The 17,553-nt window shown below is 35.4% G+C and overlaps 1 protein-coding gene and 1 long non-coding RNA gene across 2 annotated transcripts in view; one reads left to right on the top strand and one right to left on the bottom strand.

Moving 5' to 3' along the window:
* KCNH5 (potassium voltage-gated channel subfamily H member 5) overlaps positions 1-17,553 on the top strand; it is a 275,213-nt gene that overhangs the window by 193,329 nt on the left and 64,331 nt on the right. The window contains exon 9 of the mRNA XM_077909564.1: positions 10,052-10,304. Coding sequence (XP_077765690.1) covers positions 10,052-10,304 — 253 coding nt within the window. The remainder of the gene's footprint in view (positions 1-10,051; positions 10,305-17,553) is intronic.
* The window catches only part of LOC144320705 (uncharacterized), a 60,433-nt gene continuing 43,508 nt past the window's right edge, over positions 629-17,553 (bottom strand). Inside the window, exons 5-7 of the long non-coding RNA XR_013386310.1 lie at positions 14,275-14,414; positions 11,374-11,486; positions 629-2,876 (exon numbers count right to left, since the gene is read on the bottom strand). This is a non-coding gene — a long non-coding RNA (uncharacterized LOC144320705). The remainder of the gene's footprint in view (positions 2,877-11,373; positions 11,487-14,274; positions 14,415-17,553) is intronic.

Raw genomic sequence — 17,553 nt, 5'->3', positions numbered from 1 at the left:
TGAGTTTTAAAGGAATGTCTTAAACTTAAAAAAACACATATTTCCCTTGTGCTACTAAATAGGCTCATGCAAATAAGAAAAGTTTGTTTCGTTTTGGTCCTAAAAGTATTGTAAAATTTTTGTCACCGTAACAGCATACATACTATTAAGTAAACAATTAAATAGCTAGGAATGTTCACTGTTGTATTTAACAGTCTTATCAATAACATGGATACAAACTTGATTAGCATAGTAGATACTACGTTTAGTGATAGAAATTCACAACGAGGGGCACCTGGGTGGTTCCAACAGTTAAGTCTCTGGTCATGATCAGGTCATGATCCCAGGATCCTGGAATGAGCCCTGCATTAGGCTCAGCAGGTAGTCTGCTGCTTCCTCTCCCTCTGTCCCACCGACTACCTCCACCCAGGTTCTGCTCTCTCTCACCCACTATTTCTCTCTCTCAAATAAATAAATAAATAAATAAATAAATAAATAAATAAATAAATAAAATCTTTAAAGAAAAAAAATCACAATGATGTACCAATCATTTAAGAAAAGCTGCTTCCATTAGATGAAATGAAAAATAGAAGTTTCACTATCATAAAGTTGATTAGTTGTAAAATAGCCAAGTTTTGTTCTGCCTTTGTGTAGACTTTTCTCCAAACATTCCTTACTTATACCCTCCTCTGACCTGCTACATATTGCAACATGCTAGCCTTTCCCTGCAGTTTGTCTTGTCTTCCTGGTAAGATTGGCAGGCAACCTGCATGCAGGAACTGTTTGGAACAAGTTTTCAATGGTTCCATATATATGTTTCACATGTAATGAATGCTGTATACCAGTACGATGTAATTATTAAATGAGATAGGTAGTCATGTGTCTTGCAGTGTTCTATGCTGTAGATAGTGTAACTTAATTTTGACCAAATTTGCCTAATGTCAATATTTTTAGTGGCTGGGAATGGTGATGGTAATGATTTTCCATGAAGTATTTTATCATAGAAAGGTGCACATACACCCATACATCCACACATAACATGTACAAATCTTAGGCATAAAGATTAATAGGTTTTTATATATGTATATACCATATAACTGCTACTCAGATCAAGACAAATTTTTTATTGTCCTAGAACACTACTCTATGCCTTGTCAGGGCAATTACTGTGCCCTTCTGAAACCACCACTATTTTAAAAATTGAGATATAATTCACATATAAAATTCATCATTTAAAAATGAATAGTTGAGTTTTAAAAAACTCTAGAAAGTGGGATCCCTGGGTGGCGCAGCAGTTTGGCACCTGCCTTTGGCCCAGGGCTCGATCCTGGAGACCCGGGATCGAATCCCACGTCGGGTTCCCTGCATGGAGCCTGCTTCTCCCTCTGCCTGTGTCTCTGCCTCTCTCTCTCTCTCTCTGTGACTATCATGAATAAATAAATAAAATCTTAAAAAAAAACTCTAGAAAGCATACTTGTACATGTAAATATTCAAATAACTATGCCCTTTTGTCTATTCCAGTGGTCCCAGAGAGCTAAATTCCTGAGGGTATAATTTACCAGAAAGCTCAGTCTGGATTTGCTATCCTATTTTAACTATATGTAATAACATAACAGACTTTACTCAATAAGAACATACTGATTAGGATCTAGTCTGATAAATGTCAGCATATTGGGATCATGAGTGGGAGAGCTTAGTGTTTTCTGAAAAGTTTCTGATGTTACAGTACATAGTTATCTTGCACGTAAACATGCCGATAGGTGTATATATGCACCATATCTGTAACCTGTGTATGAGTGTTAGAGTTGTGAAAAAACATTTCGGTGTGTTCCCAATTGTTTGTATATTGATATTTTGTTTTATTTCCTTTAGTTTTTCTTCCACTTAATAATTTCCTAATCTTTTCAAGACAACATAATTTTCTAGCAATTATTTTTTATATACTTGATTTAATCTATCTGTATACACACACATATATAGATGTATATGTGTATTGGCCTGTATATATATTCTTTTATACAATCAAATAATCAGATCTCAAATTCTTTGTAGAATTAGATACCATGTAGATGGCCGACGCATGTATCTTTTGGCTTCATTTACTACTCTGACTTCTTTGAACTATCTTTACTTTCTCCCGTTGTACACACACACACACACACACACACACACACAAATATGGGTAGATATATTAAATTGCATAAATAATTTGAAAGAATGATGATGCACATCTTTAGGAATTTTAGTTTTCTCTCTCTACTGGAAGAAGACTAGGTTGAGACAGAAACTTTCATAATTACAATCATTCTAGAAATAATTGATTTGGCAGCTCTGATTTCCGTTTCTTTCATTTTCTTTAAGCAATAACTATCTGTTTAAAAGTACCTTTTTAAAAAGAAAAATTGTACAAAGTGTACAACATGATTTTTTTCCATATACATAGTGAAATGATTACTCCAATCAAACGAATTCACATAACCATCTCTTCACATAGTATTTTGTGTGTGTGTGTGATTTTTAAAGTAACTTTTAAAATTAAAGTATAATACTGGTATGTGGGAAAATTATATTATAAATGAACAGCTTAATAAGTTTTCACAAAGAGAACACATGTGTGTAGCCAGCACCCCAAAACCCCATTACCAGAAGCTCCCACCCATATTTTATCCAGGCATTAGCCAACTTTGTCCCTCCAGAGTAACCCATATCTTGACTTCCAGAACTATAAATTAATTTTTCCAGTTGGGGGATCCCTGGGTGGCTCGGCAGTTTAGCACCTGCCTTTGTCCCAGGGCGCAATTCTGGAGTCCTGGGATCGAGTCCCGCGTTGGGCTCCCGGCATGGAGCCTGTTTCTCCCTCTGCCTGTGTCTCTGCCTCTCTCTCTCTCTTTCTGTGTCTATCATGAATAAATAAATAAAATCCTTAAAATTTTTTTTTGTCAGTTGTTGAACTTTATATAAATGAAATTATGTGGAATATACTCTTTTGGGTCAGGCTCTTCTTGAACCAGCACTATGTTGTTGAAATTCATCTGTGCTATGTGTATGTTTCTTTTTTTCATTCTTGTTGATAACAGTCTGTTGTGTGACTATACCACAATGTAGGTATCTATTCTAATGTTTATGGATCTTTGTGTAATTTTCAGCTTAGACCTATTATGAATAGTGCTCCCACAAATGCTCTTGTTCATGTGTTTTGAGATACACACACACACACACACACACACATACACACATAGATTTGTTGAACATAGATGAATTTCAAAAACATAATGTTGGTTGAAAATGAACCTGACACAAAAGAGTACGTGTGTGTGTGTGTGTGTGTGTGTGTATACACATTTCTGTTATGCATAAACCTAGAAGTACAATTGTTGGGTCTCAGGGTGTGTATATATATATATATATATTCATATGTAAACATGTTCGTATATATATGTGTGTGTGTATATATATATATATATATATATATATATTCAACTTTTGTCAGTACAGTCAGGTAATGGAAGTACCTGTATTTATGTGAAAAGGACATTCTTTTAAAGAAGCCAGAACATCATTTGTCAGAGGTGACTTTAAAATGATCATTGCCAGATTGTTCCTGTGATTTACTCATCCTGTACTCTGTACTGGAGGCATGTATCTCCCCCACTCCTTTCACCCATTTTGCCCAAATCCCTATTTCTATTCCCTCTGAGCACCATCAGTTTGTTTTCTATATCTATAATTTTAACTCTACTTTTTATTTTTTGATTCCATTTATAAGTGGAGTCCTATGATTTTTCTTTCTCAGTCTGACTTATTTTAATATAATACCCTCTAAGTCCATCCATGTTGTCACAAATAGCACAATGTCATCCTTTTTTTGTGGCTCTGTAATATTCGTGTGTGTGTGTGTGTGTGTGTGTGTGTATACACCATATTTTCCTTATTCATTCATCAATTAATGGGCACTTAGTTTGTTTCCATATCTTGGCTATTGTAAATAATACTTTAGTAAACATAGGGGTGCATATATCTTTTTAAATTAGTGTTTTTATTTTCCCTGGATAATACCCAATTGTGGAATTATTGGATCATATGCTATTTTTATTTTTAACTTTTTGAGGAACCTCCATACTCTTTTCTACAGTGGTTCTACTAATTTACATTCCCACCAACAGTGTACATGGGTTCCTATTTCTCTACATTCTTGACAATACTTGCTGTCTCTTGTCTTCTTGATACTAACCATTCTAACAAGTGTGAGGTGATAACTCATTAGGATTTTTATTTGCATTTTCTTGGTAATTAGTGATGTGACCATCGTTTCATGTGTCTGTTGGCCATCTGTACATCCTCTTTGGACAAATGTTTACTCAGGTCCTCTGCAAAAATATTCTTATTTAGTAAAACATATGCACATAAAGAAGTACAGACATGAGATTAATAATAGAGAACAATAGAATCTCTAAATTTCATCAGAGCTCTAACTTTGGAAAGTTAGTGGCCCAGAACATCAGCACCTTTAACTAGTTAAAAGATGATAAAAACTGCTGTTTGTTTCTTTTTATTACCCACTTTACTGCAGAACCAAAACCATGAACAATTTGGTAGAATTGGTTCACTACATTTTTTTAAACAAAAATCTTAAGTCTCACTTTTGTATATGTAGTCTATTTTTAGAAAATTTATCTCTGAAGGGAATCCTATGAATTTTAAACTATAATCTCTTGCTGGTTATACCAGTCTTCTGTTACTAAATATGACCTTTTACTTTTAAATAATGGAAGTTAATTTGCTTTGGTTTTATTTCATTACATTGTTCTTGAGTTAATTCTTTGGGGGTTTGGATACCCCAGAAATTGGCAGACTAACCGCTAGATAACTGCTCTCCCTTAGTCTGCATGATTGCCTGGTTATACTTAAAAAAAAAAAAAGGTGAACTTTCTTTTCTTCCCATAAAATGAATGAGAACCGAATTCCTGTAGAGAACTTTACTTCATTTGTTGGCAGTCTTTGAGCTCCTCATTCCCAAGAAGGATTGTAAAAATGTTTTATGTGCAAATGTCACTTGGCTTACTCTCTCCACTGATTTTCACTAATTTAATACCAATTCAGTTGGATCGGTGAGGGGAGATTAATTAGCAGTGCATAACTTAATTTCATCAAAGGAAACAGGGACTTTGAATGTCAGTGGTAACTTCATTGCCTATCAAAATGTCATTAATGCATTTATTCCTTTTTCCTAAGAAAGAGAACAAGGGGGTCATCTTCACTTATCAATTATTATTTAAAATAACTGACACTAAAAAAAATAAAATAATAAAATAAAATAACTGATACTATATGACTCCTGGCATAAGAGTCTGTAGATAATCAACAAAATAATTTATTTTAGAGCAGTGAGAGACATCAAAGGGGAGCCTAGTTTTATTCAGTACTTTCAGACACTTATAATAGAATTATCACTATTATCTTCATTTTCATATTAGAAATTTGATATAGATTGATTAAAAGTGAGCAGTCTCTTGTCACTGAACCAGGGAGTAGTGAGTGGTAGGAAACTACCTCCACTAACCTTCAAGCCCTCAGCCTATGTCTCATTGTAGTCCCATGTACAATTCCATACAAGCCATGTAACATTCTATTTTTGTTTCAGGTAAAATTGCCATTTTTTTCAAATGCAAATTAAGATTTTGAGGAGAAGGTGATTCTCATACACTACTGGGTTAGAGGGTAATTTCTTTTTTTTTTTTTTTTTTTTGATACACTTTTCCGGGAAACGATTTGGCAAGATCCTTGAAAATGGTTTTTATATTTTGTCCGCTATTTTTCTTCTAAAAGAATCTGTCCTCAGGCAATCTGACAGAGGCACGGTGTATTTGTTATACCTTGATTTATGAAAGGGAAAACTACAAATCCAGATATCCAGTTAGAATGCGGTTGTTAAGTTGTGTCATGATTATTTGATGGAGTATTAAGCAATGATTCAAATTATATTTTTAAATCAGTATTTCATGGCATGGGAAATGATTATAATGTGATGTGGGGTAAACAGAAATAGAGGTTTGGAGATTCAGGTTTTATGAAAATGGTATATACATATGTAAATATCTTACATTTTATATAGTGATTGTTAAGATGCATTTTTAAATATATTCAAAGAGTTGATAACAGAGAGGATAAAGCCTTCTTTGGGATTTCTCTAGTCAACTATTTCCTTAGAGAATCTTGACTTAACTCTTTGGTTTCTAATTAAAGTATTTAGGCTTGCTTTTCTAAGCTCTTGCAACATTACTAATATTATAATGGATAACAGTGATGGGGAAAGTGATATTTATCAAATGTGTTTACTCCTTGCTAATATCTAGTTCAGGTCCTTTGCCCATATGCACTAAAACTTATATTTCAAATGAGATGACTTCTTTTTTAACAAATAGTAATGAGATAAATAATTTGTCAATGCATCCTTATGTCTTTACCAACACACTGAAATATGCAGCTAAAATTAGAAGTGTTTAGAAATGGATACAAACCTGCAAAGAAATCTAGGCTGTTCTTTGGTATGGTGGAAGTGGTCACACCAGTGATTTCCTAATAAGTAAACTATATTTTGATTAGTAGGACCTTAAGTGATTTTCAGAAATCAGCATTTATATTTCTGTCATATGCAAAGAACCAGAAAACATTAAAAAGTGCTAGATGTTACATTATATTCCTGGTTGAGCTTTAGTGCATATAAGCATGGCTTAAGAAATGGAATGCATGAGTTTTGGGTTTTGCTATTAACTTATCGAGATGTTACCACATAATCTTTATACAGTATATTTGCCTTATCTGGAAAATGGGGCACTGGACTAAGAACAGTGATTTTTCAAGCTGTTCCTGACTGGAAGCTCCATGGAGGCTGGTACTATGAGAGATTTTGCTCTTGGATCTGGAGGGCCTGCATAGTAGCCAGCATATAATTAGTGCATAACTAACTTTCACTAGCTAGGAGTTAAATGAGTGACTGAGTGGGCCCTTGGTATCATAAATAAATAAATTTTAAAAAGTTTTATTTTTCAGATCATGACATTCTTTACTTTTTTCAGGGTTGGTTGCAGAATTTTAAAAATGATTCCTTATATAGAGCTATAGCTCTTCCAAAGAGAAAACTTATTCATTGTCTTAATTAAGAATCTAATTTATAACCATCCTGACATGAAAAGGGGATAAATAATCACTTTTAATATGAATGCTTTGTACCAAAATGTAATTTCATTTGTTTGTAACTCTAAGATACCCATTAGGGAACCTACCCACAAGAGACTGGATATGACATTCAAGGCAGAGTATGTTGAAATTGGGACTAATGGGGCAGGTATTAGAGTAGTCTTGAATGACAATTTTATCACTTAAAACTAAATTTTGCCTTGCCTAAGACACTTATTAGTGCTTTCATTTACAAAAAAATAAAACAGCATGGATAGGGAGAGAGCTTGCCACCGGATATGACTTGGGTCTATTTCAACTTAGTTTTAACCTGTCACCTTATGACATCTAGGACTTAAGTACACACCATCAATAAAAATAATAAATGACTCAGTGTCATAAGTGAAGTGAAATGAAAAAGGAAAGATGTACTTAAAATGAAATAAAAATCCTTTTTCAACATGCCACTGAACAGAGAATATTGCTAACATTGGAAGATTTCATTTGCAGCATGAAATCCTGAAAGAAATAATTAGGACATAAAATGACTGTTACCAAAATGAATCTAAAACATTAAAAATCCTGTAAGGTAAATGGAATAGAAACAGAATGATCCATTTCCCATAAAGCTATTCAGTGTAATGTTTATGCATGTGTATGTATTTTAAAGTTATTTTTACTTTTTGGCTTTTCTAGCACTAGTTTCATCTTCAACTAGAGGAAAATATTCACACTAGCTAGAGCTTAAAATATCTTCAGGTTCATTCTGAAATATTTTATTAATTTTGCCTGAAATCTCATCAAACAGTCAAGGTACAGAATTCAGACTGGGGTAGAAAACGGAAGAAAAGCAAATTGCAGAGAACTATTGCAGAGAGCTAATGCAATAATGTAAAATATTCGTGTTCAGTAGGGATGATAAAAGCCAACATTTCTTTAGTCTCAGCCATGTGCAAGGCTAAACTGGGCAAAACCCTTTCATGTAATTCCTGCAATGGGCCTATGAAATAAGGACTATCATCCCATTTCACAGATGAGGTTTAGAGAGATGAAATAATTTAGGCTAAACAGGTAGTGATAGATTTTCACCCAGCCTTGTCTTCTTGAGCTTGATCTTTTATGCACTTCTATGCCATAAGTAATGATTCCTAGACTGCATGGGCTCCCATGTCACCCTGGCCATGCCCTATGCTAGCACTTTTCTCATCGTATTTTAATTGTTGTTGTACATGTCTACCTCCCCCTACTTTATGTTTAGCTCCTTCAAGGCAAAGATAGTGTCTTATTTACCCTTCTAGTTCCAAGGGTAATGCAGTGGTGTGCCCCATCATAGAACTCAATAAGGATCTATGGGATGACTAATGTTGTCAGAAGTCATTAAAGGTCAATATAATAAAGAAAACATTATATTATTATGGAAAACAACTGATATAGAAGGAAAGTACTAATGCTTCTAAAACTCTGTTAGGCATTTTTTCCTCAAACATGAGATTTTTCTAGATGATCTAGGGATAGATGAGTTGATCCCTACTCCCTATGGGAATTCAAAGGAGTATAAAAACCCCACAGAATTGCTTAAGTGTTACAAAACAATATGGGCAGTATTAGGAAAGATTAAGGAAAGGGATACTGAAAGTGACTTTAATTAATGGTCTTCACATTTATGAGGGACTCATCTTCTACACAGGGAAGCAGCCAACTTTTCAATGATAGTGAGCCCCAAATGAAAGGAATACTCAGGATATTTCAAACCTTAGGGCATTTTTTAAAGGTTACAATGCATGTAATACAGGAAGGAAAACTGTTTCATATTAAAACTTTATTCAGTATAAGTTAGTGGAGAAAGATAAGTTTAGACTTCAGTTTGATGGGTTGAAAGCCTATCAAAGAAAAACATTTCTGATAAGGAATAGTTTAACAAGGGGTTTGGGAGAGAATTCTAAGTGAGTTTGTACATGCATCTTTAAAGTGGGTGGTACTGACTTCTGGTAATCACATCTTGCTTGATGATGCTCTGATGAAATGTGATGATAATGTCCATTTTAATCAGGGTCTTTAGCTGCCCTGTCTAAAATCTACAGGCAATAAGAGCTCTCTGACTCTTAGAGAGCTACCTATGCATGTTTCTGCTATTTATACCCTCTTCTGAAGGATGCCTAGAGCTTGAATTCTCTTGTTTCCCTCAGCAGTCTTCAGGAGTCAAAGACCAGGATGAGCAAGGGCTGCCATGCAGTAATTGTCCCACCTTGCCAGTTGTGCTACTTCCAGTTGTCTAAGCCCTACAGAAGGCTAGTGAATACCCTTTTCACTCCCTGGACTTAAAATTTATTTGTAAAATGAAAATATTTCAGAGTGAAAAAAGACACACATCAAGAGTTATATCAGCCAGTGCCAGCCTGTCAAGTTACAAGGGTACTTTTGTTAATTGTATTTTCTGGAAATTGATTAATATGAACCCACCTCTAGTGTGGAGTTAGGTACAATATCCTGAATTTTGGTTCAGGTATGAAAAAACTCTAAAACAGAGACTAGACTAAAATGAATGTGAATGCCCTGTTTTAGTTGGCTCTTTGAGGAAATTATATCAGGTTTTTCTCTGAAACCCTTCCCAACCACCTTAAGAGTCTGTTCTTTCTATGGGGAGATCCATACCCCTCTAGAAGCTTTACTTTGTGGTACTGTATTATAATAGTCTATATGCTCATCAGCCCATCTCACTGGGTTATTAGGTCCTTGAGGGCAGAAGTATGTCTTTTAACTTTGCATTCCCAGTATCTAGTACCATGTGCTACAGACTTTGTCACAGTCAATAAATATTTATTGGATGCCTTTTTTTTTTTCCCTGAAATATACCTTTCTCCTTTTTTCTCACTTATTCATTTCTCACTTTCCTCAGGTTCTCTCCATCTGTCCCAAGGACATGAGAGCTGATATCTGTGTTCATCTAAACCGGAAGGTTTTTAATGAACATCCTGCTTTTCGATTGGCCAGCGACGGGTGTCTGCGGGCCTTGGCGGTAGAGTTCCAGACTATTCACTGTGCTCCTGGGGACCTCATTTACCATGCTGGAGAAAGTGTGGATGCCCTCTGCTTTGTGGTGTCAGGATCCTTGGAAGTCATCCAGGATGATGAGGTGGTGGCTATTTTAGGTACTGTGAACTTTCCTAATGTAGTAGCAAATGTGTAACAGTTTTAGAGATCTTGCTTCTTGGGTTTCTTAAGAGAAATTTCCTCTGCTTAGTGACTTTGGAAATTGGGTCACTAATGAGATGATGAATCTTAGTGAAAACTAGTAATGCTCTTTCAGCAAAGAGCATTAGTATTGGTCACAACTTAATGGGTGGCACAAGGGTTTGATTAAACTTACTTTGGCAATAGTAGGACAATATCTTTTAGATTAGAGCTGATCGTAGCCTAAGGTGACTGTACCTCCTGGTTTTGATAAGTGTGAAAATGGCTTGTGGAAGTATTTTCAGGTTAGTAACCTAGGTTGTTAGTCTCAGAGGGACCATGGAACCTGTCTAACTGAACACTTTCCTTTAGAGATGAGCAAAATGAGGACCAGAAAAGTTTAGTGACTTGCCCAGCTAGTTAGCAAATGAGTTAAGACTTGAGTACAGATCATCTTGTTCTAAATATTTCTGCCTCATTTATCACAGTACACCTAAGGAATGAACTAAAAGTGATGAGGGAGTGAGTTTGATCCATTATATTGGAGTAATCACAATACAAGTAAATTTAGGCTTATAAAGCTGATTCTATTCATTCATGAACCAAGAAAATTATTTGGCTAAAAAATTCATCCAAAAATTCAGAGACCCGGTAGATGGTTATATTAACAACAACAACAACAGCAACAAAAAGGCAGTGATCATGTATGTAAATAAAATTTTGAGGAAATTATATGTTTGAGACTATATATATATATATGTATATATATATATAGGTATATATCTAAAATATAATGGTAAATATCTAAAGTACCATTTAGCATTTCTGCTCAAGTTTCTGTAGCAGGTTCATGAAGTCCACATAGATATAAAAGGAAGCAATAATGAGGTCAGAAGAGAATCATCCCTTGTTTTTCTCTCAAGTAAAAGAAGTTAGAATTGCAGGATGTCAACTCTATTTTCATTATATTTTTCATGGCTTATGTCTCATGAAAAATGAGCTCAATTTTTAAACTATTGGATTTTTTAGCTACTGAGGTCAACCTACCATAGCATCAATGCCACTTATTCTTGTAAGTCAAAGATTGGCTTATGTATTTGAGAAGCTGCAAAAGCAAAATCCAGCACAAAAATGAAGAACTGATTTCAAAAGGCAGTTACCTGAAAAAAGAGAATTGAGAATTAAGAAGCAAGCAGTGACCCTACGTGGGAAAATAGGTTCAGTAAAATTTGTAAGAATTATAGAAAATGGTTAAGGATTTCAACTGACTGAACACTATTGTTTTAGAAACCTCTCCTTAACTGTTGAGAAATAATACAGTTTAGGTTAAATCTCTTTTAGGAACTATTTTTATTTGTAATTTTTGCAAGAGAAATTCATACAGCACTTTAGAGTCAGCACTGTGGGTGTGTTTAATGCTACTTAGTGCTTGTTCCGCTTTGTTTCCTGGAGTATAAAGGAGTTATATATAATCCTTCATAAAAAGTGTACATTTTGCCAGAACAATCCTTTGTGGTAAAATGAAGCATATACACACAACAACCATTCTTGTTTGCTTAAAGAAGAGGATAAAACACAAACCCGAAACAGGTGTATTTTCTTTTCCTGCATGTTCATGTCAATGGTGGGTGGAAGGCATTGGATATACAGGAAAATAGATCTGCCTTGTGATGAATTACCTCAGCTCTGTACTCATTGTTGTTTGCTTTGCCCCATTTTCTTCATCACAGCTTCACCTTGGTAACTTATTTTCTAAAAAGAAGGCTGGAGAAAGCCCCAGGTGCAGTGCGTCTGGGTTGGGTCTGTTAAGCTGGAATCATTTGCTCAAGTGAGACAAAATGCATTTTCTTTTCATTTTAAAATAAAACAATAGCTGGTTTTGCACAGTGACATAGTAAAAGTGAACACAGGGCCCCTGGATATTGGACCAGCCTCATCATATATCTGTCACATTTTATTTCTTTGTGTGTTTTTTGTTTATCTTCTTCAAAAAAATTGGGATGCAGAGACTTTTCATCTCTTGGTTTAATGAGTCATATTATATCCACACCTTTCTCTTCCCTGGCAACTTTTCTTTCCTTTTTTTCCATGGACCTCTAACATCGATTAATTCAGCTAAAGGGCAGTCAGACAATTTTTGTTTTAAAAAAAATTTGGACCCAGGAGTGCTCTCTCCGGGCGGAAGTAAGTGGGTGAGGCAGGGAGGTGCAGCCAGTGGCAGAGGCTGCTGGAGCTGGCGGGCTGCCTGGGTGCTGTGGATACAGGCAAAGACACTGTCTTACAAGAGTCTGTGGTTTGGTTCAGTGATGACATGACAGATGCAGAGACAAGCTTTGAGAACTCTGTTCTGGTCTAGAGCCTTCTGCCAACCTGGGTTTCTTGAAGAGGCAGTCTGAGGACACTGTGGATTAGGAGTGTGGACTTGTGGTGACCTTCTGCAGGGGAGGGAGTGTGAGGCCATAGACAGACTGCCCTTGTGTTCACACTATGTGCAGGTCCACTTTGGAGGCAGCTGAAGCCCCGCCTGGCACCTGCCAGAAAAGTCTTTCCCTAACAGCCAGCCTTTTGACTTGTAGAGCCTCACTCCAGCTCTATTTGGGGACTTCTTAGTCCTGTGATTTCCATTTTGTGACTTAGTCTTGTGGTTTCCATTGAGGATGCATGTTTTAAGATTTCTTAAATTAGAGTACTTTCTTTTATGATTAAAAGAAGAATGAGAGGGTTGTTTAACACTCAACATGCTTTAACAATGTTTTAAGAAAGGGAAAGGAAGAGGGAAATTCAATAGTGTCACTCCTTACATTTTGGTGACTGTCCACTCCTTTCCTGCTCCTCCTGTTTTTTCTTCTTCCTCTTCTCATTTTTTGTAGTTTAATGTTGAAATAATTATAAACTTCATGAAAAGTTGCAAAAATTATCAGGGTGTGCAGTTTGATATATATTTCCAGGTTTTCTGCCTTATTGAGTAAGTTGATTGGGTCTTCTGCCTACATAAACTTTGTCAGGTATTACAGGTTTGGTTTCAGACCACCACGATAAAGCAAATATTACAATAAAGTGAGCCAAATGAATTTTCTGGTTTTCCAGTGCATATGACAGTTATGTTTACACTATACTGTAGTTCACTAAGTGTGCAATAGCATTATATCTAAGGAAAAAGTACATACCTTCATTAAAAGATATTTTATTGCTAAAAAGTTGCTAACCATCAGCTGCACTTTCAGTGGATCATAATCACTGATCACAAGTCGCTATAATATGTACTGATAATGAAAAGTTTGAAGTATTGGGAGAGTGACCAAAGTGTGATACAGAGATACAGAGTGAACAAATGCTGTTGGAAAAAACATGGTGATAGATTTGCTCAATGCAGTGTTGCCACAAATCTTCAATTTGTGAAAAACATGATGTATGGGTGTTCATGTGTCTTATTACTAATGTGTTTTATCTGTGTTTCCTTGCATCTCCTGTAGTCTGTGTTGTATAGTGGTTGCTGGTATGTCATTCGGTACAGAGATATTCATAACTGCTGTATCTTCATTGTGAATGGTGGCTTTTAACATTGAAATGTGTCCTTTTTCATCATATCTAATGATTTTTTTTTGCCTTGTAAGTGTTGGAAAGAAATAACATCTCACATCAGAGCATACCTCAGAAAAATGAGAATTTATCTCAGTTGGCCTGATAGGAGAAATAAGCAGGCCTTGCACTCTTTTAAACTGATTCATTTGCCAGTGGAAATGTAGAGAAGGGAGGTCATTTGAAAATTAATTAAAATTGCTGAATCCAAAGAACAGGTGCAGTTTCATTGTTTTGGATCTTTGCCTCTAAATAGTCTCTTGGTAGGTACTAATTCTTTAGTGTGTCAAAAATGCTAAGTGTTTAATGAATAAGTCCTGAACCATAACTAATTAATGGAAAGATTAAAAAAATGTAGTCAACAAATACCTTCTGCTTTTAACACTGAAGGATGGCTTCAAGATGTTTTTCTAAATAAGGCAGGTGAACATAATTGTAGGTCATGTCTTTTTCCAAGTTGAAATTCTTTCACTTTCTACACCTCCACCTTTTTCTTTTCAGCCTTCCCACTTTTTATGAAACACAAAGAATTCCAAATTAAGTTCATGATGCATACATAATATCTTATATCCTTTCATATCTTCTTGCTTTTAAGTTCCTACCTTATAATTACTTGATGTGAACAGATTTCTTGGTGTGGCTAAAATAGCCAGGTTACTTTTAAGTGTCTCCATGAGGTATATTGTACCTGTAAGGGCTATAAAAGTGACATATCCCTGGGAACGATAGACCTGGCACCTAAGATATTTCACTACATTCACATTTTGTCATTTCTGTGTCTACTGATTACTGGAATCATAGAGTTGGAGTTATTAATCTAAAACAATCTGTATCTGGGCAGCTCTGGTGGCTCAGTGGTTTAGGGCCGCCTGCAGCCCAGGGTGTGATCCTGGAGACCCTGGATCGAGTTCCACGTCAGGCTCTCTGCATGGAGCCTGCTTCTCCCTCTGCCTGTGTCTCTGCCTCTCTCTCTCTCTCTCTTTGTGTCTCTATGAATAAATAAATAAAATCTTTTTAAAAAATAAAACAATCTGTATCTAAGTGTTTTAATTGTAACCTTAAATTCCCCAAGAGAACTATGCTTCTTTACATAGAGTTTGGATGGAGGGGTTAGATACTGTTATGGGGTTGGGGTAAAGCACAAGTGAGGCAGGGGCATACAGAGTTAAATAATAATTTAAAAAGTAATTTCTAGTATCTGAGTTAAGATTTCATTTTAATTAGAAGCAGTTATTTAGAAACATTTTTTGCATTATCAAAGAAAACTTAAAAATTATTGTGCTCAAAATTCAAAATCTACTTATTTCTATCCCAAAAAAGAAAAAAATCCGAGATATGAATGAATAATATTTTGCTATTTTGAGAATCTGTGAAAATGTGACTTCTATGCTATGGTTAAGGTTTCATCCTGTATACTTGCTATTAGAAGTCAAGTGTTTCACACTTTAAGTCCTTTAAAAGGGCTTTTCCCAAGTGCCAGACAATTATTTTCTTTTGCATCCACGTTTCTGTGTTTTGAGATGTTGAACATGAACAAAGTAGATTTGCTGTACATTTTATGATGATGAACATAGCTAATTCAGACATTTTCATAAAGGTCAAACTAGTTACTTGCTTTAAAAAGATTGCATGCTTGTCTTATTTTAAAAATTTGAAGTAGTGATTATGACATCATTTATACATGGTTCAAATGATACACTTTAAAATTCTTTAGTCTGTAGATTTGGGGATACAATATAAATCTTAACAATCTAGTAGTTTAGACTCAACTTAAAATTCTCTCTCCATCATCCTTCAACACTAAGTTTTGTTTATTCTATCCCCTTATTATTTCTTTATCCTATGTTGGATATCCCTTCCCATGATAACTGCTCTTAAAATTTTGGTCCTGGGCTGTAGCTGCCATCTGAAAGATCTGTTAGCTCACAATCTGTCATCAGCTTCAACCTCCAATTCTTATGTGGCTGCAAAATAATCTTTCTGAAATATATTTATCATGTTGGTCTTCTCGTTAAGGTGGACTTTTTAGCAAACTGGGTATAAAATGTAACTTCTGGGATGGCCTATGAGGCCATTTTGGTCTTGTTTCCTGTCCAGCGTGACTGGTACCATTCCCTGACCCTAAATGCTTCATGGTGTGTTGAATTGCAGGAAGATTCCTGAGTATCACCAAGTTCTGTCTTACTGGCAAGCTTTTACTTATACTGCTTCCCTGTTTTGAACACATTTTCTCCTCTCTTTAGTTGTCCTGTCTCTTGTTTCCTCGTATTCTTTCATTCTTTTCCTTCTTGCCCTGATCTGGACTCGGCACCTCTACTCTGGGCTTCCACTGCATGCTTACACAGGGTTCTTAGTCCTTTCTACTTTCGTCTTTTTTGTCTAAGATTTTATTTATTTATTCACTAGAGACACACAAAGAGAAGCAGAGACATAAACAGAGGGGGAAGCAGGCTCCTTTCGGGGAGCCCGATGTGGGACTCCATCCTGGGATCCTGGGATCACACCTTGAGCCAAAGGCAGGCACTCAACCACTGAGCCACCCAGGTGCCCCATTGCTTTCATCTTTACTCTCCTACTGCACTATAAACACCTGAAACATCTTGCTCATTTTTGTCTCTGTTATCTGTGATAGGACCCTTTAAATAGGATCTCAGCAAGGTTCAGTTATCCACATTAGCTAGCACTTTATTTTGCCATTAAACTGTTTTCATAATTGTTTCTGTTCTGGGTACCCATGAAAATATCTTGTGTTTCTGTTGCTGTTTTCTTTATGATTCATCTTGAAATACTACTCTCTGTTTCTTTCCTCTAAATGCTTATAGAAAATGCATTTTCCTAAGATTCTAGCTCTAGCATAGACCTATTATGGATTGAAAAAACATTTTCCTACTGTTAATTGTGCACTTTGAACAAGAAGAATATGGTGGGCCAAATGTTCAATATTTCAGGTCACTTAACACTATTTAATAATATTAAAAAGTCCTTCTGTGTTCTTCATCAGGAACTCCCAGTATCAAGAAAGAGTTTAACTTATACCGTGGTCATTGGCCACAGTAAGAAAACTTGAAATCATAACTATGAAAGGGGACTTCTCTTGGATTCCTGAAAGTGGCATCACTTTCCCCATCACCTGGAATAAAAAGTTCTGCAAATCAGAATCAATTTTTTTTTTTAGAAAATAAACATTTAAGAGTTAAAGGGGATTAGAGAAAGAAAAACCATATTTGTAATTAGTAAATGAGACTTCCTCCCCATGCTTAAGTAAAATTTAAAATCCATGCATACATTTTGATTTTAATATTTCTTATCAGAAATATATTTTTGAAAAATGTATGTTGGCCCCTTTGAGAAACTGATTTAAGTACCAATAGTTATTGAGTACTCATTATTTTATATGCATTATTACATCAAATTGTTTAACTCTATGGAAAAAGCGCTCACGATAGTCATCTTAACACATGAAGAAGCCAAGGCTCTGCAGTATCAGGTGATTCACTCCAGGTCATAATTATTTTTAAATAGAATTTTGAAATTATACAATGTTTGGTCTAATCTTGGCAGAAAACATAATGCTTTTATTAATGTTCCCACTCTGTTTCCTTTTATTAAAAAGAGATTTTTCTAACAACACTGTTAAGTGCCATGCCA

This window comes from Canis aureus, chromosome 9 (assembly GCF_053574225.1).
Source record: "Canis aureus isolate CA01 chromosome 9, VMU_Caureus_v.1.0, whole genome shotgun sequence".
NCBI classification, from domain to species: domain Eukaryota; kingdom Metazoa; phylum Chordata; class Mammalia; order Carnivora; family Canidae; genus Canis; species Canis aureus.
The sequence above is the reverse complement of the archived record's forward strand: the minus strand, read 5'-3'. Positions and strand labels throughout refer to the sequence as shown.